The sequence below is a fragment of the Laccaria bicolor genome, genomic scaffold (genome assembly GCF_000143565.1).
Source record: "Laccaria bicolor S238N-H82 LACBIscaffold_11 genomic scaffold, whole genome shotgun sequence".
In the NCBI taxonomy this organism is placed as follows: domain Eukaryota; kingdom Fungi; phylum Basidiomycota; class Agaricomycetes; order Agaricales; family Hydnangiaceae; genus Laccaria; species Laccaria bicolor.
Genome location: NW_001889882.1, coordinates 581,108 through 606,523, shown reverse-complemented (window position 1 = coordinate 606,523; position 25,416 = coordinate 581,108). Strand labels below are relative to the sequence as shown.

Genomic DNA, 25,416 nt, shown 5'->3' with positions numbered 1-25,416 from the left:
AGTTCGTTTTCGGTGCACATTGAATGTTATGGCCGATAGGCCCTGGGTGGATTTGGCGGCATACGAGGGTTAATATACATGAAGCTATCCACTGAATTGCGTTGAGAGAGGAGTAGGGGACGTTGCCAGCGGACAGACGCAGGCGAAACGTTGGGCATTGTCTGGAGCATCGGTGGGCGCGTGACTTGAAAGCTTCGGCTAGCTCTCAACGTGAGCCGCCTTGGTACAGAGCGGTTCGGTAGAGCAGGGGGCGACAGAGCCACGGCACCAAGCATGGGCTTCCCGTACACATCTTGAGACGGTGAATTTGAGGATATTGGGGAAGAATCCAACAAACTTGATGTGTCCCAGTCCCCGGACGGCCAAGAGGTTGATTTTGCGTGCTGGGAGCCGTGGAAGTGGGTGACAAGGGGAGTCTGCGTGATGAGCTGGCGGGCCATTGAAGGGTCTATATTAAACAGGCCCCGCTCGGTCATATCAAGTTCCGATGACACCGGTGAACGAGTGGGGCGAGGAGGCATGGGAAGTCCCAACGATTCTTGGTGGACACGGTTTGTCAAATCCCTACTCGTCGGAGACTTCTGCGTGGCTTTTTTAGAGCTGGCAACCGCGGGGCGATGTTCTAAAACATGCGTAATAGGACTCCCGATCGAAGGAGTGTTGGAATAGCTGTAAAAGCTTTGAGCGCTTGCGTTGCGTTCGTGAAGCACGGGGAGAAGATGCTGAATTGAGTCCGCTGTGGAGGATCGAGAGAGGGGGGCAAAGGAGCAGGACTCATTTATCTTTTCCCCTAAAGCCGATTTCTGGTCCCAAGTGAAACGCTCTTTGTCAAATCCTGGTGATACAAAAGAACCAACAGTTTCCAAGTCTTTCCGAGTCGACGCACTGGAGTGTGCACTGAAAGCGGGACCCAACACACGAAATGTATTGTAGAGAAGAGCCACATCCGCAATGCCTGTCGTCGCGGTGAGCTTCAAGTAACGTATCATTGGCAGATCAAACTCACCCAAGCTGAACCAACATGTGCTGGCAACGACAATGGCCTGTGATGGAACGGCAAAGCCTGAAATTTCGAGCAACCTCGTTACGGAGTACGGCACTAGGAAGACAACATATGCTGTGATCGAAGATCAGAACAGTTTGATTTGTTTAGATAAGAAATGCACTGACCAACTGGGTACCTGAAGACAAAAGACAGTCAGCGAAGTGAAAATGATTTCAGACAGGGTAACGGACCATATCATGCTTCGCGCGACGCGAGCAATAAAACGATGATAGTTTTCGCCCTCAGCACTAGTCCGACGCTCGTTGGGGTCGAGGATAAATTTGATACCACCTTTGATCCTCAGAGTCCCCCGGAGGACGAGAAAAATCAGGGAATATAGGAGAGCTGATAAAAACGAAGCAACGAAGATCTAGAATACTATTAGCTGGTAAATACCGGGAAGTCAACAGAGACCTACGGGAAGCAGGTGAAATAAAAACTGATGTTTGGGATACACATCTCTTATACCGCAGGCAAATCCATCTTCGCCATAAATATGCCCTTCTGGGTGAGGAAGAACGAATGGCACCGCTGCTACGCCCGAAGTTAGATATTCCAATTGACGGATCGGTATATAAAAAACCAAATACCTATCATTGTGGCTATCGTCCAACCGATGATGATTGTGGTGCGACAGATGATGACGGATTGTCGCTTCTTGAGGACCAAAGAGCTAAACGTGTGTACTGCGATAGTCACGGTAAAATAAGCAGAGGCCCAATTTCCAATCTGCATAATGGTGGCTGGAGGAAATCAATTATTCCGTTTGCCAGATTGAATAATTATCAACATACCCTGGGCTCGGCAAATGTTGCCTACGGAATTATTCTCAGTATGAAGACATGAAGGTTGATTGCTTACCTTCCGTAATCCCTTGTAATAGCAGCCAAGGAAAACCAATCAACCCTGCAAGACTGTTGAATGTCATGGCAAAGAGCAGACAAGCTGCATAATTTCCCAGTTGGGTGTGAAAAAAAAAAGATTCTTGCGGTACAGTCGTATTGCGAGTAAAGATGTGTCGCACGGCCAGCCAGATCACCCTAAGAGCAACAGAGACCAGACCTAACGTACAGGCTAATGCGAAAACATTGACAACCTTCAAAGGTGAGCGTGACATTGGGAAAGAGACGATTGGACATACTACTGCGCCTGCAATCTGACTTGAAGGAAAAGGAACGAAAGATGTTGAAGACATAAAAGTCGCTTGAAGGTTTTGGAAGGCGATCGGCAAAAGAATGACAAGTCCAAGATTAACAGCTAAGGAGGCGTATCGATGTGGTCGTCCCGCGCCAAAATCAATTGTAAAAAGCCTCTTGAAGAAAAGAGAACCCGCTGAGAAAGAAAGATGGGAAGCGACCAGGCAAGAGGGATAGAAAGAGAGTTGCTGCGAATGATAACCGATGTTTACAGATATTTGGACATGGGCTATTTAGAGCATTTCAATGATGTCGATAGATGGTTGACAAGATCAAGGATTGACACCGTCAACGACAACCATCAAAACCACATGTGGGGATCGAGGAGGATAACAGGAACATGTAGAGGAGGAACAAGGGCACGCGATGCCTTATCGAGCTTGAACTTTGGCCTTGATTGGGTGTTATTTTCGACCGAAAAACTTTTCGATTCCCACTGGTTCCTTTCGCTGTTTCTTGTTTTTGTTCAGAGGCCTGGGTGAACCAACGACAATAGGAACCTGGTCAGACTCTCTCGTCAAATCTTGGGCGAAATGAAAGTCTTCATGCTCCATCCTAAGTGCTTTGAGAGCCACATCCGAGTCTACACCTGACGTAGCGTCGGGGAGGTGATATGTCTTGCTACATCGTGGACATGTGTATGAAGGACGTATGTTTGATTGATCGTCGGGAGCCCTTGTGTTGTCAGATTGAAAATGCTGGTCAGGATTGATGCCATCTTCCCTTGACCGCTTATTCACTCGGCTGTTCTGTAGAAAACCCTCAATGCTTTGCTGACCCACCTCAGTGACATCTATTCCAGTGAATGCCAGCTGTACACTGGATACATTCATAGCCACATTGTTGCCAACAAGTTCTTTCCAAAGCTTGTCGCCAAGAGTCGCAATATAGTCTACAGTGATTTCACGCGTGAAAGGGAATGGCGCTTGCTTGGAACGACCAGCCTCATACCCTTTGAAAGTGATGAGGTCAGTATTATGTCTCACGAAGTTCAAATTCGCTATGGTTCACCTTTACGGGCATGAAGTACAAGAGTCTTGGGCCACAAATTCGGAGATTCCTTTCGAGCATCGTTGAGCCGCAGAGCTAATTCAGCAGCGAGAACTCGAATCCAGTGGTGTCCCTCAGAAGCGTTCTTGATTGGTTTAGGAAGATTCTTTGACGCAAGCATGCTCTTATTGAGAACAGATCCTTTATCCTTAACTTCTGCTCTGTCAATACCGCTATAACACCGGGTTAACGATAAGCATGCTCGGCAGCTCTGCAACGCACCGAAGAACCTCATATACCCAAATTGATTCCTCGCCAAACTTATTTTGCATGTCGTCTAATGGTGCTCAGTGTCCCGGAAGCTCCAGTGCGTAATGAAACGCACCCAAATCAATTGACCTAAACAAAGAGGTGTTGGCAAACATCCAAATCGAGTGCTGCAGACTTACAAAAGATCACTAACGGTGGAAGCATCATACTCTTGGGCGAAAGCTTTTCCGAGTTTGCCACCAAGAAAGCGAATCTTAAATAGGCTCGAATATCATCACTTCAGCAGAAAGGCCTCTGACGCACCTTTCGGAAAGCGATCGGTTTCAAGTAATTAGGTATCGCTGCATTCCGCAAAATACTCTAGATCAGGAAGAGACGATGAGGTTTTTGCACAACACAGGAGATAACGACACCTGCCTGGCTGTTGGGCTTCTTGTACGACGCGGTGAGCTACGAAAGGGTGAGCATTGAAAAGCCAATCCTCGTAAACAAACAAACTTTTGCCAAGAATTTGTTTCTCGCGATACCCTGTAATATGGTTCAGTCAAAGCTGGAACATACGAAAAAGCGCGGAAACAGAACTTACTGCAGAGGTGCTATATCCCAATTTCTGCAAGACTTGCGCTCTCGCGCTCCCCATAAGCTCCGCTGCAATTGACAGAGCTACGTCATGCCACGTCGGTATCGATTCCTCATCTTTCCAGGACGAGGACACATCCTCCTGGACCTTGTCCTTCTCCTGATCTATGTCATTCTCTTGACCCTTGTTTTCTTCTTCGACCTGTTCACTTGGAGGGGGCGGATTGATAGGAATGACCCAGCCAAGATCGTCCCAATGGATAGGCGGTGGGGGTGGAAGGGGGGTATCAACTCCGTCAGGAGCGTTTGGCGGAACCGTGGCCAGGTATGGATATCGTTGGAGTAAAATCTCCCGCACGGGTTTGGAGAAATCAAAGAAAGCCTCGTCAATGGAGGCTTTTTCTACGCTGGGGTATTTGAAAAGGAGGTGAAGATCGATGTCAAATAAAGTTCCTCACCGACTTCGCATTCAACCAACAATTCCTTGAACAGTTTAGAAATTTTCACGCTTTCTCTCCGGTAATAGTCCAACGACACCTTTCAAGCTATTAGATTGAACGTACTCCCATGCAAGGCATAATGTTACGAACCTTATGTGTATTCGTATCGACGTTATCCCAGTATCCTGGTTCCTTCTCGCCCTCCTTGTAAGTTGCGACATGGACGACCTTCAAATGAGGACACCGCTCTAGCGCGTCCTTTAGCTTGTCCATCCTTGATATTCCGAATTTCCGTGCTGCATAATTTACTGCAATCAGAGCCTCCCACTGAAGAACGACGAGTGGAGTCTCTTTGTCGACCTCAAGCCGCACCATCTCGCATGCGGCATAAAACGCGTCGCTGTCGCAAAGCGCTATAACGCGTAATGGGTCTCTTACGCCAAGATTCTGCGCAAAGAGGTGGCGATAGGTGATGATTGGATTGAGATCATTGAAATCTCTTTCTGTAGCTTTCGCCTTGCCCGTCCAGGTTGGCTTTTTGGGAGAAGACATCATCAATCCTTGCTCTGAACGCCTCGGTTGATGAAGAGAAGAGTCAGCAGGTAATCAATTTTGAAGGTGTGGTCAAAGAATGGTCAGAACGCATTGTGCGTCACAGAATTTGCACATGACTCAGCCGCATTTACATACAAGAAACTATTGATACATTCACTTCTACTTCCTGATATTTTCCTCACAATTCGACCTTCTTGAGTGTGCTGGCTGTGCTAATATTGATGGAGAGGAGATCCTGCAACCACTTGAGTACAGAATTTGCAGCAATTGGGATTGTCATACCTTCCCAGCTCTGATCTCCTTTGGGGAGGGCATGAGGCCTAGCCTGAGGAGCTCCGAGGCCTTGCTGATAACCGGGTCATTCTGCATGCTGATACCCCAAGGAGTGTCAATCGTAGAAGTAGGACAGTTTATAGTAATTACCTTGCAACGGCGATTACACTCCCATTTTTGATGTAATACGCCACGAACTGTCAGAGTACTATGAGGATCGAGAAGAATATAGAACGCTTGTCCAACCTTCATCTCCTTGGGGTCGCCTTTGATGATGATGTCTTCATATTGGTGACCTATGCCGCAGTAGCGCAGCTGTTGACCCTCTTTAAACGAAGAATTAGCATGCAAATTAAAGTGCCAAGATACCGGTAAACGCACGAGCACTCCAAAATATCGGAATCTTCACAAATGGCTGCGGGTTTCCAGCGATCGTCTTTCCAACAGCGCGGCCTTGATTTCCAGCGACCTAATTGGAATGAATGTTGAGAATGTACGGAAATAATCAAACAAGGACGTACATTCCAGTGCTCGATTCTCGTATGAGTGCCGTTGACCTGAGGATAATGAGCAATATCACCTTTTGAGAGTCAGCGCCATGTACGGTGTGCTTCATAGCGCTCACCGATCGCATAAACATCGTTCGTGTTTGGCCCTTTGGTCACCCTCAGATACTTGTCCACTTGGATTCCACCATCTCGCTCCAATTCGAGACCACTGTCTTTTAAGAACGCCGTCGCCGGAGAAACCCCAACACCCATAATAACGAAGTCCGCAGGAATGGACTCCCCATTGACCACAACAGCCCCGGCAAGCTTGGGATTATCCTCACGTGGGATGATTTTTTCCACATTAGCTGACATGTGGAATTTAACTCCTTGGGATTCATGATACTGCGTATTTGCAAGTGTATTAGTGAAACGCACGGAAGAAATCAGTAGAACTAGCCTGTTTTAAACCCGCCCCAATTTCCTTGCCAAGAATAGTTTCGTAGGGGAACTCTCCCCTTCCAATGACGTCGATAGACGCGAGTTTCTTCTTTGCCACGGCAACAACTAGCTCCATACTAATAAAAGAGCTCCCGATGACCACCAATCGCTTTCCTTCCTTGGCAGCTTGAAGAAAAATACGATAAATTCCAATGAGGTGGTTAATAGGACCTCTCTTACCAGCATCCACTTTTTTCGAATCTGAAATTCCTCTGAAGGTATAGACATTCTCCAGCTCGGCCCCTTCAATGGGAAGTCGTCGAGGAGTTCCGCCAGTAGCCAAAACCAACTTATCGAAGAGTATGGTATCCTTCCCGTCGTCTAGGATCACCGCCTTTTTCTCAAAATCGACGCCGGTAACTTCCTATCAAACTTGGATTCAGCTTCAAAAATCAAAATTAGTGATAAGAAACACTCACGACCCCGAAACGAATGTTTGTCCCATATTTAATCTTGAGATCGGCCGCCGTTCTCCACTCGATTTTTGTGGGATCAGTGATTAGGGCTTTGCTGAGCTTGGTTCTAGTCTCGCAGTCATTTTGTTGTCAGCCAATTGCAGAGTTTCATTACCAACCTATCTATGGGTGTGTGCGTTTCTTTTGTAAGAATGGTAATTGGTTCTGCATATCCATGCTATAAATAGACCAGAGTTCGTTGCATCGTTGTGTGAACTAAGCTGTGTCAAACACCTACCTCTCTCAGGCTTTCGACCGCGTGGAAGGCACCGGATCCACCGCCAACAATTACGGTCCCCTTTCCCGGGCTGTCGAAACTAGTGGCAAGCAGTGTCGGTTGGCGCGCCAAATTGTTCTTTAGAGTATTGGCGGGATTGGCTGTGACATGGATTTTACCATCGATAACGCGCGTCTTGAAAGAGTGGAGGGCCATGGGAGCAGGAGCATCCTCTGTAAAATATAAAACCTCAGCTGTGAGCATAAGACTTTCGCGCAGCTTGTCAAGCACTGACCGATATCACCAGTGCATACGTTGAAGCACGCTGAAAAGGCATCAGTTGGTTCAACAATGAACACCATTAGACGGACCTCCATGCCAGGGACTGTAGAGTCATTGTGAACCAAACACATTTACAATTCAAATGTAGTCCACTTGCCATACAACTCGGCCATCAGAGGCCAGGACACCCTTGGCTAGTGGCGCCCCGTAGTGCGTACAGAAAGCGCTTGTCGCATGGATCTTGTCGCCTAAGCGAGACAAAAGAATCCTTCCTTCCCCGAATGCAACCTCTTGCCTGAGGGGCCATCTAAGTTCCTTGAATTACGGCCAAATGCTCTAGCCTTACATCTGACCATCGTGCAACTGGTCTTCGTCGAGAACCGCAATAGTCTTGGTGGACATTCTGCGCAGGCCAAATGAGAGTACAAGGTGAACAGGAGATGGGTATTTCAACTGTGCAAAGATGGAGGTGCGATAAGACGTGAACCGGATGCGCATCCAGCGTGAGCCAATCAGCCAGCCGTTATTCCCAGCATCTCAAGTTGTGCGTCATCGAGAGTGATATCGCTGTTTGTCGAAGCATCAAATTCAGGGCACTACATACACGCACAAATAACAATGATACCTTCAACGAACCTCTTCATCTCCATCGCAAGAATGCATCGCAAGTCCGAATAGTTATTTGATGCTGTGCCCTCAACTTAGTTACATGCCAGATATTTCAAATCCTTCGAAATTTCGCAAACTCAAACGATGCGCGCTACACGCAAACATTTCTGGTCTTGTGAAGGTACATGATACAAAGTAATCACTGAAAACGACTGTCTGTTAAGCTCACTTATTTAGGCAGGGAAACCAGGCGTACTTGTCTTTGATGGTGAAATGGCTTCAATACGAACCTTTCTGGAGGGGGCTCGCGGTGAGTACTTGACACCATCGCGTCGGATTCAAGCTTAGTTGCCGCAGCCTTGCGTTACCTGGATTTTCATCATGTAGACACGCAGCCTCTCCCCCTCATTCTGAACAATCGTGTCGCGAACGCGAAATTTAGTCTGCGCGAGGTAGCGGGTATGCATTGCCTGGTCAGCGCATTGGATGCACTGGCCCTCAAAGATTGGTTCAGGGAGCAAATGGGGATGAGCAAGGGGTCATAAGCAGGCCCCTCAAAGGCACCCAGCCGCCTTATTGCAAATGCTTGGGACATGAGGTGCACCTATGCAGAACGCCGGCGCCGCTCATCTCGCAATCGCTTCCGGTGACCTGCATCGGTGGGCTTGGCATTGACATCGGAGGCACCAAGAGAATATGTTTGTCCCTGAACCTGGCGGCCAGAAAAGAAAGACAGCGGGCAAAATAAAAGTGGCAGCTTGCTGACGACTTGCATCCACCACCCTCGAAGTATTCTTCAAAACAATGGGTTTGGACTATTCCATCACTCGGCCTTTTCCACAGGGATGGCGATGGTTTACTCCACTGTCCTTCGTGGGCGCATTCATTGCTTTGGTGTTTCTATGCACCATAAATGGTAAAGTCTGCGAAATGTATGAGGGCTGTTGGTTGACAACTCGTTATAGTGGCTTTGACTGGATATGAAACGGTCACTGTCTTCGAAAGCGACTTCAATGCTACCCAATCATTCTGGTACAACAAGTATATGCCGTATCGCGTCCCCACCCCTGGAACACTTTGCGATCCGCACGTCTTCAACATCGGAGATCCATTCACAACAAATTACACCTTCTTTGAGTGGACCATCGAATCTATCACTAGAGCCAATGCAGGCAATTCTGGCATTTCTTATAAAGGCGCCACACTGAACGACTGCGATGTATCGTCCATCTACGTTGATGGAGATCTTCGGACATGGTCGGTTGCCTTTACCGTGATAGTGCAATGTCAACACGAGAACCTTTACAACATCGGGGCAAAAACATCTTTTACTATTGCGGTCCTGCCAGGGAGGCACTCGCCTCTGTTGGGAATGGTTAAGTTGGCTGAGGGGAGTGATATGCGTCCTGCCGTTTTCGATGCACTGTACGTATGCTGACTGCCTAGTTTTGCTTGACTTAAATAACTGTTGGATGTGTCATCAGGCTCCAGACAGCAACATTAGATCTCGGAGGAAGAACTTTTAACGCCCTCCTAACTTCCAATTACACAAGCCCTGTCGCCGTATCCGTCCAGGCAGATATCACACCTTGTCCCATGTCACTTGGTTCGTCTGCGGCATGTGGTCTAGCAACCCCCAACTTCACCATCGCCTCTGCTGCTGTTGTCATGTCCAACCTTACTTTTTTCCAAGACACCGCTCCCGATCCCATCACTGTCTTGGATGGTGATATCAAGCTCCCCATCTCTAACTTGTTGCAAACTGTCCACGCCATCATTCGGGTGGAACTCGGAAACCCCAGCCCAAACAACTTCATTCTCCACCCAAACGTAACGAATAGTACAATTGTGTCCAAGTTTCCCGCCACGCCACTAAACCAGGGTGGGGATGCGTTGGTCTCGGGGCTTTACCAGGAGTGGACAAACCCTGACTCAGAATTGAAGAAGTATTTGCCTGTGAATGTGACTGGACCAGCAAATATCCAAGTAGTGTACCCATGCCGATTCCAACAACAGAAGACACCGGGCCAACTTTTCATATCAGTGTTGGTAGCGACATTGAGCATGTTCTCCTCGGGATGGGCTGTATTCATGGTCTTGGCTGTCTATTTTGCGAAGCGGAAAGGTCCATCAGGCAAGTCTGGTTTGTCGACTATCTTACTGCCTCGTTAACACTTATTCCCCTCCAGCGAATCAATGTGAAGGGCATAGCGACGTTCAGATGCATCAACGATCGAATTCAAATGAGGGACACCCTACTCAAACTGGGGACACATATTACAAAGATTATCAATCAGTTTGAGGCCTTGTCTCTTTCGACTCCGCGCTTAACCACGACGGATTGTTTTCATTGGGTTATGGTGGCTCTACGTTGCTATGAAGAATTCGAAAGGACCTTAACGGCAATAACGGAACCTACGTACTAAATACATGGTATTGAACGAAACTAAATGATCATGACCATCCTTTCAAATAACTTCTTGTTCCCATACATCTAGATAGAGGGAACGGTCATGATAAGGTCAGATGTATAAGTATCCCATGCGGGATTGGCTGTGACATCTTCGTCGAGGATCGCAATGGTCTTTGTGGACATTCTGAAGAGGCCAGAGAGGAGTTTAAAGTGTCCAGGGGATGGGTATTTTATTTTTGCAAAGATGGGGGACAAGATGTGAACCACATCCGCGAGCGTCTACTGTAGCGCTGATGGTAGACGCTCCCGGTGATATCGCTGTTTGTCAAAGCATCCGCTACTTACATTACAAATAACTTTGCTAAGTACCACCTCTTCCAAACCTCTTCATCTCCATGCATCTCCATCGCAAATCTGAATAATTATTTGAGACTGTGCCTCCAACTTAGCTGCACGCCAGATATCTCAAATCCATCAAAATTTTGCAAACTCAAACGATGCGCGCTACACGAAAACATTTGGGTCTTGTGAAGGTACGGACTCAAATAATCACTGAAAACAACTATCTATGATCAGCCGACTTATTTAGGCGCTCTTGTGGAGTCAGTTAGCAGTATAGCTCCCCAATGAAGAGGCTAGCGGGCAGAATAAAAGTGGCAACTTGCTGACGACTTACGTTCGCCTTGCACCTCAAAGTATTCTCCAACACAATGGGTTTGGACTATCCCATCACTCGGCCTTTCCCACAGAAATGGCGATGGTTTACTCCACTGTCCTTCGCGGGTGCATTCATCGCCTTGGTGTTTCTATCCACCATATATGGTAAAGTCTCCGAAATGTATGAATGCTGTCGCCTTTTGACAACGCCTTACAGTGGCCTTGACTGGATATGAAACCATCACTGTCTTCCAAAGCGACTTCAATGCTACCCAATCACTCTGGTACAACAAATATATGCCGTATCGCGTCCCCAGGCCTGGAACGCTTTGTGATCCACACATCTTCAACGCCGGAGATCCATTCACAACAAATTACACCCTCTTTGAGTGGACCTTTCAATCTATCGTTAGAGCTAATGCAGGCAATTCTGGCATTTCTTATAAAGGCGAGACGCTGAACGACTGCGATGTCTCGTCCATTTACATGGATGCAGATCTTCGGACATGGTCGGTCGCTATTACCGTGGTGATGCAATGTCAACGCGAGAACCTTTATACGATCAGCGCAAAAACCTCTTTTATTAGTGCGATTTTACCAGGGAGCAACTTGCCTCTGTTGGGAATGGTGAACTTGGCTGAAGGGAGTGATATGCGTCCTGTCGTTTTCCACGCACTGTATGTATGCTTACTGCCTAGTTTCGCTTGATTTAACCGACAGATGTGTGGCTAGACTTCAGGCAGCAACACAGGATCTCGGAGGAAGAGGTTTTAACGCCCTCCAAACTTCCAATTACACAAGCGCTGTTGCCATATCCGTACAAGCAGACATCACACCTTGTCCCATGTCACTTGGTTCTTCTGCGGCATGTGGTCTAGCAACCCCCAACTTCACCATCTCCTCTGCTGCTATTGTCATGACCAACCTTTCTTATTTCCGAAACACCGCTCCGCCCATCACTGTCTTGGATGATGATACTAAGCTCCCCATCTCTAATCTGTTGCAAACTGTCTACGCTATCATTCGGGTGGAATTCGGAAACCCCAGCCCAAACAATTTTATTCTCCACCCAAACGTAACGGATAATATAATCGTGTCCAAGTTTCCCGCCACGCCACTAAACCAGGGTGGGGATGCGTTGGTCTCGGGGCTTTACCAGGAGTGGACAACCCCTGACCCAGAGACACAGAAGTATTTGCCTGTGACTGTGTCTGGACCAGCAAACATTCAAGTGGTGTATCCATGCCGATTCCAACAACAGAAGACACCGGGCCAACTTTTCATATCAGTGTTGGTTGCGACATTGGCCACGTTCTCCACGGGATGGGCTCTATTCATGCGCTTGGCTGCCTCTTTTGCGAAGCGGAAAGGTCCATCAGGCAAGTCTGCTTCAACTATCTTGCTGCCTCGTTAACACTTCTCCTCCAGCGAATCAGTGTCAATGGCATAGCGACGTTCAGATGCATCGACGATCGAATTCAAATGACGCACACCCTACTCAAACCGGGAACCTAGATTACAAAGATTATCAACCAGTTTGAAGCCTTATCTCTTTCGACTCAGCGCTTGGCCACGGAAAATTGTGTTTTCATTGGGTTACGGTGGCTCTACATCACTATGAAGAATCCGAAAAGACCTCAACGGCAATATGTAAAATAACGGAACCTGCCTACCAGCTACGTGCTATTAAACGAAACTATGAATGATCATGACTAGCCTTTCAACTAAGTTAAGTTCTCTCCATACACGTAGAGGGAACGGTCGCCGTGATCAGGTCAGACGTGTAAGTATCGTAATAATGTGGACGATTGGAAGGTGTAAGGTTGAGTTATGGAGATAACAAGTCAGCCTCTAATCAGCCTTGCTCCAGGATAAAAACGCTTCTGCGCACAAGGTAGCAGCGCATGCAACATTTTTTCAATTGGGTTTCAAAAAATATTATTCATATGCATAGGTCCCTATCAATACAAGCGAGGAAGCATAGAAAAGTCCAAAAACGACGACGATACAGTGGGGTATATGTATGATCAAAGCAAGAGCCGAAACAAAAACAAACGAGAGTCGAGTTCAAAGCCGTCGAGCGCTGAGGGTATATTCAAAGCAATAGTCGAAAACAAGAAAGTGTGTGTGGGGTCCAAAGACGTCGAGGGTCTTGACTATAGTATCCATTGGTGACTGGCGAAGGGGGTATATCGAAAACAAAACAAAAAAGAGTGTGGGTGTTCAAAGACGTCGAAGGTCTTGACTATACTTGAGATTGTTCAGAATCCATTGCTGACTGGCGAAGGGGTATAGCCGGCAGAATGGCCAGGAGCATTAACGTGAGAAACGAGTGGCTGCAAAGATTTGCTCTTCTTCGACACGTTCGAGCAAGCGAGGGGTCGACGAATAGCTGAGAGTGATACACGAGAGTGGACGACGGGAGGCGATGGCGGTGGCGTGTCCACCTCGACAATATTGTAAAGACGGCGCCTTGGGAATCTAGAGAGTGTCACAAAGGTAATCGGTGTCGGAGACTCTTCTTCTTCTTCTGCTTCTTCAGAAAGGGGAGTGAGTGTGTCGTCAGATGATTCTACAACCTCATCTTCATCTTCGTCGTCAGACCAGACAGAAACTTCCCGGAAGCTGGAGGGACCTTGAAGGGGTAGAGTGGATGATTCCTCAATCTCATCATCATCTTCGTCGTCAGACCAGACAGAGACTTCCTGGAAGCTGGAGGGACCTTGAAGAGGTAGAGTGAGTTCGAAAGTAGGATGCGGTTGAGTATTATATACGAATTCAGGAACGGGCGAAGCTTCGCCCCCCCCAGATAGCGCAGAGGACAGAGGCGAGTCCGAGTTCAAAGTAGGAGAGGAAAAGAGAGAGGCAGCGCGTGGAGAGTCTTGTTGTTGTTGTTGAGATTGCTGTAACGCTTGAATGCGAGAACAGAGCTTATCAGCTTCTTGGGTAGTTAATCTTTTGTTAGTCGGGGTCATATCAGACTGGGCGATGTCGGCAGTTTCGACTTGGGTAATCATAGGGTGTTGCATAGTTGCAGTAATCATAGGGTGTTGCATAGGTGCGAAGCGAGGAGTTGGCAAAGCGACGATAGGAGAAATAATATCTTGAAGAACAGTAGGAGCTAGACGAGGGCGAACGACGGTAGACGCGATCTGGGTAGAGGGTACAGAGACTGATAGTTCGGTTGAGGGGGAAGTAGCAGATAGGCGAGAACAGGCGTTCAGGAACTCCGACATTGGCATAGGCCCACGGGAAAGGAGTGATCTGTATGAGCCGCATTTGGAGGACTTTTTGCGTATTTGTTCTTGTGGCGCATCTTCATGAACAGTAACATCGAAGGAACGAGGTTGGTTGACATGGACTGGCGCGTTGGCAGATAACATAGGAGTTGCGAGATCGAAAGGCGAAACGAGGAGGTCCAGGTCCGCAGCGTCGACCATTGTTAAATCAGGATTAGAGGGGGAGGACGAACCAAGCTCAGGAGAAGAAGGCTCAAGATCAAGAAAAGAAGACAGAGGCACAGGGTAAGAAGCTTCCGGCGAAAGACAAGAAGACTCCAACTGATCAAAAACGATACCAAGACCACTCACAGACCTCGTCATCACTCGAGACATTGCGAGGTCATACACGGCGTCGAAGGAAAGTGGGGTTTGCTCCTTGAGCGATGAAGTTGATGATGAAGAGGGGACACTCAGATGATGATGATCGACGTCCATGAGCTCAACAGGAGATCCTTTGTGATATGCCCCAGTATCATTATTAATCTGTATCTGAATGTCAATGAGATAAAGGAAAGAAGAACATTCGACAAACACGCACACTATCATCCAAAATAAAGTCCTCCGACCAGTCTTCAGTGGATTCCTGAGGCGACGATATAACCACGATAGGGGGCACCAATTTATTTGAGACCGTAGGCGTACACGAGCGACTTGCCATAACCTTGAGCGCACGTTCAACGGCAGAAGACGGTTGAGCCTTGAGGAGCCTCTCGCGTAAGATGTCGATGACGTCCTTGGACTCGTCCAGGTGAAGCGCATATGGCTCCAGAGTGTTGTGGTGATGAGAGGAGACCTGCTCCTCAAACATCGGAGTGTGTGACGCGAAGGGAGAGTGGAAAGGCGTGTAGTCGCTGAGGTCGGCACTGGAGTTCCTAGAGATATCATCGAACAGGGAGGAGGCAGATGAGGATGAAGAGACGGATGAGGACGTGGAGAGAGATTGAGAATTGGAGCCGTGAGACGGCATGGCTGGTGGGTATGCTAGAAGGAGAGTAGACATGAGTGGTAGATGGTAGTGGAAGAGAAGAAAGATGTGTTGACGAGAACTGGAGGGGTGAGGAGGATTATATAGAGGAGTAAATGGAAAGGGGCCATGGAGCGATCGATGTTCATTAGCTGCTGAAATTGCTCTCTAGCCTGGGACTTAAATAGAATCGTGTTGACTCATGCACTGAGATGGGGAAATAACAGAAGTATTAGATTGCAGGGGGATGAGGATACATACAACAAAAAAACCTGAACAACCAATGATAACACTAAGCACCCACAGCCTCCAGAGCAACAGCAGCAGGAGCGGTACTCTTTGAAGGCGCAACGTCTACTGCTGTTTCTACCTTGTTCACAACTTCCGGTGACTTGTCGTTGGGATGCGCAAGCTTTGCTTTCTTCTTCTTCTTGAGCAGCGCAGCTGTCACAGCATTCTTCACGCCTTCAGACAGTTCCCTGCTCTGTTCCAAATACTCGGTATCGTCAAAACGATGCTTCTTTCCGGCCAGGGTTGGAGGAGGAGCATTTGGATCTCCCGGTTTGCTTGAGGAAGAGGAAGGTTCGATGCCAAGTTTCCGCTCGAGTGCTTCGAGTTTAGCCCTTTGAGCTTCCGCCTTTGCTGCGAGGCGCTCTGGCTCTGTTTCTAGGTATTCGGCGAGCCTATAACGACAATTCAGGATTGGAAAAAGACGATGATAATGAAAAGACGCACTTTTTGGCCTCTTTGATGGTACTCAGCCTTCTTCCTGTAAGATCCCTACACGAGTCATTGTTGCTGGTCTTCTGACTGCTCATCCGCCCACCAGCAGCACGCAACTGACTCCCAAAGCCACCCTTTCCGCCAAGAAGGGAAGGAGTAAGGCGAAGAGTAACGAGATCTGAGGTGGGGTTGAGGGAGTGGACGAGTGTGGATGGAGGAGGGACATGGCCGGCGTGTGTAGAGAAAGAGAGGGACGATTGAAGTGACGATGGGAGAGATGAATATCTGGAGGTCAGGAGAGGGAATAAGTCTGATATACAAGTGTCATTGGGGACGGAGAGCGTTAATGAAGGAAATGGTGCAAAGGTTTGGATGAGGATGCTCGTCATTATCAAGTTGAGCAAACATTGGCACATAAAGAGTCAAGACAGATGATAGTCACGTGCATCGCACATATCTCAACTGCCACTACTATATATGGTCAGGATATGCGTGGTATCAAGATATGCGGATTTCACTTTTCGTGTCCTTCCCTTACTCCTGCTCTTTGAAGAAAATTCACCCATGTTGAGCTAGTGTATTAAATACTGCTTGCAGAGTTCTGACAGGATTCATGGAGCGTACGAAGTGTGATAAGCCAGAGAGTGAGATTTTGGATAGGTGTATGAAGCTTTGGCTGCCAGGAACACCTGCTGTGCTAGGCTTACTCCTAATTTTTTTCCATAGATACTGTCTAATACCAACACCAAGCACACCTTCAAAATTTCAGGCAAGTAGGACCAGCGGAAGTCATCAGAATTGATTTTGAGGACAAAGTGCTTGTGCTTGGGAGACTGTCACATTGACCAAAATCCCTCAGTGACATGGTTGTGACATACCTTTGCATATCTTGTTTTTTTGCCTCCTCACGTTGGCAACGCTCTGAGGCTACAACACATCTTCCAAAAATTGTCAAAATTTTTGGGAGCATGTAACATTGTATCTAATAGACTCATGTAAGTTTTCCAGGCTGCACGATATGATGTTGAAGCTAGATCAACGAAAAAGTCAAGAATCCGCATATCCTGCATCTGGAACAGCGTTTTGGCCGGGTAATTTCGTTGTAATTATGTAGTCGTACATAAGTTCTTGAATTTATCTAGAGCTACCTAGGTGTAGTAGTCTTGGGTAGACCTGTAGCTACCTGTAGATTCATACTCGCCATAGAATATCAGGCTTGGCGGATGATTTGTACCTTGAATGATGCGAATGGCGTTATCCAGTGACAAAAACAGGCTGTGGGACACTGATGGCTGACCGCGCTTCTCCGCGCTTTTTACAATCGAGGCATTCTCCAAGTCCTTTTACCTTCTTCTCTCCTTCACAAACACTCAAAGGTCAGCCGTTGATAGGCCTTGCCCCCAATCACCATGCACATTCCCACTGGTAAGCTCCACTATGCATGCAACACCACCTGTATAATGCTAACGTGGACAGTCTATGGACAGCAAGCAGGTCCTTAGTCGTTTGCTCCCCACATTCCCTCTGGTGAGCCAACCAACACCTTGTTGCATAAACCTTACTAATGGCACATTAGGTACAGTAGTTTCTATGGACCAACAAAACCACGGCAGTAAGCTTCACCATTTCTTCTGTTTGTTGAGTGTGTGCTAACGTGTTTACACTCAACAGCGTTGCTATCACAGTTTGGTTCAAGTTTCAGTAGGGCATCACAACTATTTGCGCGATGCTGGGGAATGTCAACGATCACACGGTGCTGGGGTGCCATCTTTTTGACTGCACATCAACGTCATCCCCTGCTCCTTCCAGTGTGCAGTGGCCGACACACTTTGGATGTTTATATGGATACTTGTAGTCTACATTTACGTTGGCATGTACAGTAGCACTGCTGCAATATATTTTTCGGCATTTTTGGCCTGACACTGGAAAGCTCCTTGATCATGTGATAGATCAGATGTGAATCGCTGTTGAGATTTGGTTGATCGGTAGGCCGCGTAGAGCCTGGTAGACCGGCTAGGAACTGTCTACCCGAACTACCGTAAAAAGGCGAAATTACAGTGCTTTACATAGGAGGAGGCTATCAACGGGCCTACCGATCACTATACGTCTACATAGGTCTATGTAGACAATGTTCTGTTTCCAGATGTGACCAGATATTGGGGGTGGGCAATTCCTGCTGAGTGACAATCATGTCACATCACACATGTCACGTGATGCCGTCGCGAAACACTGACCCAGTCGCGCCATCACTGCAATCCATCTCTGTTCCATTGAACGACATGCAGGAACGTGATTTGGATAGAAAATCTATAAATCCTTCAAGTAGCCATGTATTATTATTTACTTATAGTTGTGGAATGAGAAAACTCCTTGCCAAATGGTGCTGAAGAGGCCCCCCATTCTGGTACCTTGGTTCCCCCTTCAACAACTCATTTCTGTGTAAACTTTCATTATTGACAGTTGATATATGTGATTATAGGCACAAAATGTTCAGGCCAGAATTTTAAAATCACATTGCCTTTGCACTAAACCCATCCAAAAAATGCGATATTGCACACTTCCAGGACAGATATAAAAAATCTATCAAGAACATTTTGTTTGAATCTTTTTTCTGATCATCTTTCGTTGTTGAATAATAACCTGGGGGTGAGTGGTTGCTCTTGCATAGTCTATTCTTTGCTAAGCAGCAACAACAAGAGGTGCCAAAGCAGCTTATATCTACATCAACAAAGCCTAGAATCAGTTCTTAAATTCATATCATAGTATCCCAAGAAGTTTTGACAATTTTTGTTCCAGAGAGACATGCACTACACACCAGGAATGAGGGTGACCATGAAATTGAGGAATATATGGTATTTACATGTTATCTTCTGTTGAATGCTGATTCTGACTCACCTAAATTAGAAAATTTACTTCCAAATGTTGTAGAATTACATTCATATGTATTTTTTTTTTGTAGCACTGCTCAGAACTTTGTTTATGGCGAACAGCCTGAGTTGAGGCCATTTGTGATGCACGTGTGACATTGGGTCACTGTTTTGGGGGAAATCAGTCACAGTGCGTTACGTCACGCTCCCAAATGCTACAGCGGAATTGCCCACCCCCACAGATATAGTAGTACTGGCACTGTCAGAACTAGGCTCATGACCAGCATGTATATGAGAACTTCGATATACAGGCTGGTACGTCTGAGTTTAATCCCTGTACCACGTGGGTCCCACGCCAGTTGCCATAAAAGGTTCGTAATTTTTGACCTCCCCTAAACAATCCGGTCCAGACCACGCCAAATCTATCCGGTCTACGATTTGCTTTTCTCTCTGGCCGTTGCTTCCAATGCATAATCATCTTTCTGCTATGACATCCCAGAAGCGCAGCTGATATATTGGTGTCTGCCACCGACAAAAAATCCCGTAAACATGCAGTAAGAACATCAAATGCAGGTTTGAGAAGTGCGACAGGCAAATTTTCAAATTCTTGAAGTGCCTTGTTGGTGTTAAATGATACAGACGTGTGGTCCATGAGAAAACACGTCGATGTCACGAAATGGAGATCATAAATTCAGTGGAAACACAGTGTGCATTGCGCGATGCATGAAGATTTTGCGTGCGTGTTTAGGGGAGGTCAGAAATCATCGAACCTTTTATGGAAAGAGGCATGGGAGCTGCGTGGTATGTGGATTTAAACTCAGATTTACCAGTCTGTATATCACAGCTACTTCTCATATACAGAACGGTCACTGGTCTATGTCAGAACCATGCTCTTTCTTGATCCATCCTGCCCACTCATATGGTAAGTCTCCGTATTGTACTTCTCACCGTGTTTCTGGCACTCATCTCTGTAGGCACAGGCATGGTTTCTGAGGGAGTACCAGCTAACTGTTGCTGGAGGCAGAAAACTATGCGAAATTCTCACTCAGCTGTGCTAGGTGTCGGGAAGTCAGCTTTGACTATTCAGTTTAATCAAGGCTACTTTGCAGATGGCTATGACCCCATAATTGAGGGTGAGGCCATCCTGAGATTTATCCTTCAGACACTTAACCCATCGCTTAGACGCATACTGAAAACAATGTGTTATCGACAATGAAATTGCTTTGCTTGATGTTCTGGAAACTCCTAGTCAGGGAGAATATGGGCACGTGTTGGTCTTTTTTCGTAAATTCTTTCACGTCCCTTCATCCCTCATAATGGACCTTTTTTATTATTGAACAATTTTCGGAACACTTCACTCACCAGCTTAATTGTCCCACAGCGCCTCCCGGCAGCACTACATAAGAAGTGGGGAGGGGTTCCTTCTTGTGTACTCCATCACCTCTCGCAACTTGTTTAGGAAATTAGGACTTTCTATCAACAAATTCTTTGAATGAATGACCAAGATTCATTCCCCGGCATTGTCGTTGCGCATAAATGCGACTAGGAATATGAACGACAGGTTGGCATGGACAGTCTATTGTTTTCCTCGTACCCCATTCCACAGATGCTTCCTCTTATCTAACTCAGGCCTGTTTCTTTGCATAGGAGCAGCAAACAGGTCGTCCCGTGATCGCTGGTAACAGCGGTGGACCAACCGGAGGAAACACAAAAGACCAGTGTAAATACATAGGGAAGGTGGGCAATTACCAACACATCACGTGTGTCAAGTGGGGATGAAAAGCAGTTCTGCTGGTAAGTGTCAGCCTCTAGCGAGGACTCCTAATTGCTCCCAAATCATCTGTGTTCCATCGTTGGATTTCCTATTGCAGCTTGAACGTTCAGCCTCTCTCCGTTCTGCCATATTTGTCGAGAAGTGGAGACTAATGTGCCTTGTCTGGCCCGATGACATGCCAGCCGAACACATCATCGAGGTCAAGATAGCTAACGACCGGACCATCGCCTTTCTCAAAGATGTAATCAAAGAGAAGCATACTCATGATCTCGCTCATGTCGATTCCTGCAATCTTGTCCTCTGGAAGTGCTCTGGTCTTCCTGAAGATGATAAACTGCAATCAACCTTAGAAACTCTTTGATTTGATGGTTCTGATGTTTGCCTCGTTTGCCTTGCCTCCACCCACCGAATAATTTCTCAATATTTCGGAGATCAAGGCTTATCCAAGGAACCCATCCACATTCTTGTGGAGTTACCTGCACTTGGTGAGTGTAGTATACACATCTGCTGTTGTTGTCAAATGCCCCGCTAATGTTGTTCTCTTGTCCTCTTTTACAACTTACCTCAACCGCACACTAATAATGCCACCTTCTCCTCGCCTTTTTTCACTTGCCCTCATCCCCCTCATTTTGCCGTGTTCCCGATTGCCACTTGGACAACTTGTCTTATTGCCACCCATCTCATACCTTTGACTGCTCTACCTTTCGACAGAGTCCCCACCTTGCAAGCGGCTTCGTTTCACATTGCTGTCTCTTGACACCCTGTGTAAGTATTCTTCATAACCATCATTTTCCCCATACTTACGTGAATCTTAGCGAACGCAGTGGAGCGAAGTCATACAGTTACAGCCATCTATCAAAGATTATCCCGAGATCACTTCATTCAGGTATTACTGTGATGTTGAATATTCTATGCTGTTTTCTGACTTTTTGCAGGTTCGCGGGACACCCGGAAGTGGTAAGTCAACCCTCACAAAGCTATTAGGTCAATATATTTGTGTGGAAGAACCCAATGTGCATGTTATTTGGATTTCTGGGTGGAATTACGATGCTGTGGCAGAGTGTGGGGGATGGTATTCTTACCTCAACAAGCAGAAGGGTTGGATTCCAGATGAGGAGACAGTGTTTATTTTTGACGAAGCACAGGTGTCGTACAAGGATCAGGAACTCTGGAACGATTTGTTCAAGTGCATACACGACTACCCTGAGCGTCGCGCCATTGTCTTTGCAGGTTATGGCAGTCCATCTTCGATTATTAAGATGCAAGGCTCTCCAATTTTCGTCGCACCTGAGGCGAGGATTGGTTTACATCCCACCACCGAGGACAATCTCCCAGCTGTGGGTCTCCTTTTTACTCATGCAGAGTTTGATGAGCTGGTTTCAAAGCACTATCCAGACTCACAGTATCATTTTCATCGTTCCTTCCTTGAGATGGTCTTCGAGATTACTGAAGGACACATGAGAGCAATGTATTCCTTCTTCCATATTATTCTTGGATCTGACATAATGTAATTTCTTATTAACGAGAAGTGGAAACTGATTTCATCTTCTAGCAATATCGCAAACTCAAAAACTCTGGACAATTGTTTACCTCGGAGCTATTTGACAAAAGGGTAAACTTGATCTGGTTTTTGTGACAGTTCAAAAGTGCTGCGGCTGGCGTATTCAGGAGGGGACTGCCACTAGATGATGCTCTCAGGGTGCCAGCTGTTGCTTGTGTCTTTTCTGCCGTTCTTTGTGTGTGTTTCGTGCAGGATACCGACTTTACTACTGAGGACACTAGCAGTGCGCTCCAGCTATGTTTGAGCAATGGTTGTCTTCACGCTGACAACATCAACAACAACACCCTTTGCTTTTTCCTGTCACCACTTCATCGCTGGTATGTAGAATGGAAGCTGTGGGGCATCTGCGATACAACCCTCCAAGCAGACACGATCCTAGACTTTGTGATCGACGTCATTTCCAAATTTTCTAAAAGAATTCTTTCGACAAAATGCACACTAACCGTCACTGGTCAAGTTCAATGTCCTCCTGAAGCTCAGTGCCAGGACAAATTTTACCGTTGCTGTCACACTCATTCCAATGGCTCGCTCATCACTTTTCCCGAATTTGGTACACCGAAAGGGTGCGTCGACTTTTACATTCCTGCTAAAAAATGGGGTGTGGAACTATTGCGAGATGGCGACAAGCTTGCGCAACATTCCGGGCGGTTTTCATCAGAAACTGGATCATATGGAACCACTCTTCCCCTGATAGACTACATCATCCTTGACTGTCATACAACCACACCCAGATTACCTCACCCAGGTAGGATCATTTTTTCACATCTATCGTCATCTCATATACTTTGCCTTTACTTCTCATCAGACCTTCAAAATCTCTATCATGTTGTACGCTCTACAAACAGTGACTGCACTCGAATCAGGTTCCGCCATCACTCACTGGTACTCAGTACTCATCCTCAGTTTCCCACCACCACCATCTGAGCTTCTCCTTGTTGTTGTCCGCGCTCGCACGAGGAGTTGGAGCCTCAGAATTTCTTCCAATATCTCGCAACTGGTTGCACCTGGCCTTCAGGATGAATCATTGTCAAGCCATAGATCCAGGAAGGCACGCTCCCAATTTATCCACGGTGTGCCTTGTATCTCGCCATATGACATGCTAATTGGTTTGTTTAACCAATGACTAGGACTGCTATTCCGTGGCAAACCTGTGACATCCCTCTGAGCGATGAGGATCCCCATCGCCCCCAATCGTTACTGGCGATAGACTTGCCAATAGTTTCATCATTTGATAGCCAAGTCTGCGTCTCAAGGCTACAGCGAATGTGCGTGTTTCTTTATTTGATCAGCATAAATTGATTTGTGCTCCAATTTTCGACAGACTCTATGGATTTGCATTTGTATCAATATGTGCCTAAGGAAAAGGAAAAGGAGGAGGAAGAGTTTCCTTGCCATGATCGCCTATGTTAGCCTTGCATTTCTTTAGGTTTCCCTCTGTGTGCTGGGTGATGTCGCTTAGTACCACGACTCTCACTTTCATCAATGTTCAAATTTGGTTCAGGTCTGTCTTGGAAGGTGAGCCGTCGTGTGCTGTTGGTTCTTGATGTCTTACCCATAATTATCTGGAAGATACATGGCGTGCGATTGGTTTTAGCAAGGACTCAACGTCTTGAAGCTTGTTGTGACAGCGGCGTTGCTCAAGAAGAAGAAGAAAGCAAAGCTTGGGCATCCCAACAATAAGTCACCTGAAACTGTGAACAAGGTAGAACCAGCAGTAGACGTTGCACCACCAAAGAGTACCGCTCCTGCTGCTGTTGCTCTGGAGGCTGTGGGTGCTTAGTGTTATCATTGGTCTTTCAGGTTTTTTGTATGTGCCCTCATCCCCCTGCAATCTAATACTTCTGTTATTTCCCCATCTCAGCATGAGTCAACACAATTCTATCAAAGTCCCAGAGAGCAATTTCACCAGGTAATGAACAGTGATTGCTCCATGGCCCCTTTCCATTTGTATAATTTCTTCAAGTTTGCACTACTCACCTTTGGCTGTTCAACAGGTTCAGAATCTTCTGCCTCTGAAGATGGGGCTTCATTGATGGCAGCAAAGTCAAAGTGTTCCCCATTGTCACTTGCATCAAAATCATCATGCCCACGTTTACAAAGTGCTGCAGAGAGGCACTGGGGATTCTCCACTCTCATTTTGTCATCCAGGTACTCTTTGGCTACATTCATTTGGGCAAACAAGAGTTTCGCTTGTTTGCCCTCACAAATCTTTGCCTCAAGTGCCTGTCGCTGGGCTTCACGTTCAGCAGCAACCTCCTTGGAGGTCCAGTGAGTGGTTGGCAGAACAGCAGGATGCACGTTTCGTCCTGAATGGTCAGGTAGTGGAGCGCGTTGGGTGATCTCTTGAGGTTGTTTGCGAGGGTGGCCTTTTTTGGGTTTTGCGGGGAGGTCGTCAATGATTTGCGCTGCAGATTTGGCTTGTTTCACTGGAGCATCTTCAACTTCTGACTGAGTCTCATTGACAGGCTTCCTGCCATATTTCCTCAGAGTGGCATTGGTCAGCGGTAGCTCCTCTTTGTCGTTGCCGTCAGTACTCTTGAGTGAGGGAACAATTGTTTGTTGGCAACCCCTTCCCTTGGCCCTTGGTGCAACTTCAACAGTGAACTCTGGCCCATTGTTCAATGGTGCGATGCTTCTGAGTAAACCCTGCTGAGTGTGTTTTTCGATAGGTTCAGTGGTATCTGTGGCTGATGGACAAGACATAGCCTTGGTGTTGGAAGCATGTGTAGTTCACATGAAAGGAAGGACTCAAGGAGGAGAGTTTCTGTGCATAGGAGGATATATGGTAGACTGGTAGTGCACTGTTTGAGGGAGACTGTTGGAAAAATAGAATATGAGCTGATTTATTCACATGTCACAGAATGCTGTGGAAACTTTCAAGTCCTACCTTGCCATGTCATGCCACCACATCCACTTGCTCCAAGGCCAGCAAACACGGGCACATTCAGCATGTTCACAACCCACACCTCCATTCATGACTGCTTGACCTGGAGGGATGACCAGATCACTGAGAGTGGATGTCAGGAAATGACATCCACTATACTTCTAGGCTGTCGTTTTTATGTCTCACCAACTCAATAAGTCTGCCAATAGGTTGATATGCCAGCGGTGTGTTTTTGTGGACACCTTGTATTATTCTCTCAAGGATTCCTTCAACGATGTTATTGTGGAGCAGATGCCAACATGGGCAACATGCCTCCTGATCATGGCATGGGGACTTTTTGCAGCCTATCGCCTGAATCCACATACAGTGACTCAAAATGTGGATATCCCAAG

General features: G+C 46.8%; 12 protein-coding genes across 12 annotated transcripts; 6 read left to right on the top strand and 6 right to left on the bottom strand.

Annotated features, from left to right (window-relative positions):
- Positions 1 to 26: 26 nt before the first annotated feature.
- Positions 27 to 2,240, bottom strand: LACBIDRAFT_297075 (uncharacterized protein; the record flags this gene model as incomplete). The annotated part of the gene is made up of 9 exons (XM_001880616.1): positions 27 to 955; positions 1,007 to 1,117; positions 1,171 to 1,181; positions 1,237 to 1,415; positions 1,464 to 1,579; positions 1,636 to 1,788; positions 1,840 to 1,860; positions 1,907 to 2,141; positions 2,187 to 2,240. The coding sequence occupies 9 exons, from the start codon at positions 2,238 to 2,240 to the stop codon at positions 27 to 29; spliced, it is 1,809 nt and encodes a 602-aa protein (XP_001880651.1).
- Positions 2,241 to 2,645: 405 nt separating this feature from the next.
- On the bottom strand, positions 2,646 to 5,072 carry LACBIDRAFT_249504 (uncharacterized protein; the record flags this gene model as incomplete). The annotated part of the gene is made up of 10 exons (XM_001880615.1): positions 2,646 to 3,193; positions 3,253 to 3,464; positions 3,514 to 3,577; positions 3,691 to 3,754; positions 3,805 to 3,861; positions 3,913 to 3,951; positions 4,000 to 4,029; positions 4,088 to 4,482; positions 4,539 to 4,617; positions 4,671 to 5,072. 10 exons carry the CDS (start codon positions 5,070 to 5,072, stop codon positions 2,646 to 2,648), a joined length of 1,890 nt encoding a protein of 629 aa, XP_001880650.1.
- A 181-nt stretch (positions 5,073 to 5,253) lies between these two features.
- On the bottom strand, positions 5,254 to 7,693 carry LACBIDRAFT_297073 (uncharacterized protein; the record flags this gene model as incomplete). The annotated part of the gene is made up of 16 exons (XM_001880614.1): positions 5,254 to 5,310; positions 5,358 to 5,445; positions 5,499 to 5,545; positions 5,595 to 5,674; positions 5,730 to 5,817; positions 5,870 to 5,928; positions 5,974 to 6,241; positions 6,297 to 6,463; positions 6,518 to 6,701; positions 6,757 to 6,859; positions 6,912 to 6,970; positions 7,031 to 7,242; positions 7,305 to 7,334; positions 7,381 to 7,394; positions 7,449 to 7,586; positions 7,638 to 7,693. 16 exons carry the CDS (start codon positions 7,691 to 7,693, stop codon positions 5,254 to 5,256), a joined length of 1,650 nt encoding a protein of 549 aa, XP_001880649.1.
- A 307-nt stretch (positions 7,694 to 8,000) lies between these two features.
- LACBIDRAFT_297072 (uncharacterized protein) lies at positions 8,001 to 8,445 on the top strand (the record flags this gene model as incomplete). The annotated part of the gene is made up of 3 exons (XM_001880855.1): positions 8,001 to 8,081; positions 8,138 to 8,210; positions 8,258 to 8,445. 3 exons carry the CDS (start codon positions 8,001 to 8,003, stop codon positions 8,443 to 8,445), a joined length of 342 nt encoding a protein of 113 aa, XP_001880890.1.
- Positions 8,446 to 8,704: 259 nt separating this feature from the next.
- LACBIDRAFT_326861 (uncharacterized protein) lies at positions 8,705 to 10,072 on the top strand (the record flags this gene model as incomplete). The annotated part of the gene is made up of 3 exons (XM_001880854.1): positions 8,705 to 8,816; positions 8,866 to 9,325; positions 9,385 to 10,072. 3 exons carry the CDS (start codon positions 8,705 to 8,707, stop codon positions 10,070 to 10,072), a joined length of 1,260 nt encoding a protein of 419 aa, XP_001880889.1.
- A 951-nt stretch (positions 10,073 to 11,023) lies between these two features.
- On the top strand, positions 11,024 to 12,646 carry LACBIDRAFT_294159 (uncharacterized protein; the record flags this gene model as incomplete). The annotated part of the gene is made up of 5 exons (XM_001880853.1): positions 11,024 to 11,135; positions 11,188 to 11,647; positions 11,703 to 12,349; positions 12,399 to 12,531; positions 12,554 to 12,646. The coding sequence occupies 4 exons, from the start codon at positions 11,024 to 11,026 to the stop codon at positions 12,509 to 12,511; spliced, it is 1,332 nt and encodes a 443-aa protein (XP_001880888.1). The 3' UTR covers positions 12,512 to 12,531; positions 12,554 to 12,646.
- A 585-nt stretch (positions 12,647 to 13,231) lies between these two features.
- Positions 13,232 to 15,251, bottom strand: LACBIDRAFT_326859 (uncharacterized protein; the record flags this gene model as incomplete). Its single annotated transcript, XM_001880613.1, has 2 exons — positions 13,232 to 14,740; positions 14,790 to 15,251. 2 exons carry the CDS (start codon positions 15,249 to 15,251, stop codon positions 13,232 to 13,234), a joined length of 1,971 nt encoding a protein of 656 aa, XP_001880648.1.
- A 178-nt stretch (positions 15,252 to 15,429) lies between these two features.
- On the bottom strand, positions 15,430 to 16,327 carry LACBIDRAFT_190385 (uncharacterized protein; the record flags this gene model as incomplete). Its single annotated transcript, XM_001880612.1, has 2 exons — positions 15,430 to 15,898; positions 15,951 to 16,327. The coding sequence occupies 2 exons, from the start codon at positions 16,325 to 16,327 to the stop codon at positions 15,508 to 15,510; spliced, it is 768 nt and encodes a 255-aa protein (XP_001880647.1). The 3' UTR covers positions 15,430 to 15,507.
- An 899-nt stretch (positions 16,328 to 17,226) lies between these two features.
- Positions 17,227 to 17,714, top strand: LACBIDRAFT_297067 (uncharacterized protein; the record flags this gene model as incomplete). Its single annotated transcript, XM_001880852.1, has 4 exons — positions 17,227 to 17,363; positions 17,415 to 17,465; positions 17,515 to 17,550; positions 17,624 to 17,714. The coding sequence occupies 4 exons, from the start codon at positions 17,227 to 17,229 to the stop codon at positions 17,712 to 17,714; spliced, it is 315 nt and encodes a 104-aa protein (XP_001880887.1).
- Positions 17,715 to 21,590: 3,876 nt separating this feature from the next.
- On the top strand, positions 21,591 to 22,040 carry LACBIDRAFT_297065 (uncharacterized protein; the record flags this gene model as incomplete). Its single annotated transcript, XM_001880851.1, has 1 exon — positions 21,591 to 22,040. The coding sequence occupies one exon, from the start codon at positions 21,591 to 21,593 to the stop codon at positions 22,038 to 22,040; it is 450 nt and encodes a 149-aa protein (XP_001880886.1).
- Positions 22,041 to 22,963: 923 nt separating this feature from the next.
- On the top strand, positions 22,964 to 23,305 carry LACBIDRAFT_297064 (uncharacterized protein; the record flags this gene model as incomplete). Its single annotated transcript, XM_001880850.1, has 2 exons — positions 22,964 to 23,210; positions 23,268 to 23,305. The coding sequence occupies 2 exons, from the start codon at positions 22,964 to 22,966 to the stop codon at positions 23,303 to 23,305; spliced, it is 285 nt and encodes a 94-aa protein (XP_001880885.1).
- A 692-nt stretch (positions 23,306 to 23,997) lies between these two features.
- LACBIDRAFT_326856 (uncharacterized protein) lies at positions 23,998 to 25,091 on the bottom strand (the record flags this gene model as incomplete). The annotated part of the gene is made up of 3 exons (XM_001880611.1): positions 23,998 to 24,018; positions 24,118 to 24,827; positions 25,028 to 25,091. 3 exons carry the CDS (start codon positions 25,089 to 25,091, stop codon positions 23,998 to 24,000), a joined length of 795 nt encoding a protein of 264 aa, XP_001880646.1.
- Positions 25,092 to 25,416: the final 325 nt, after the last annotated feature.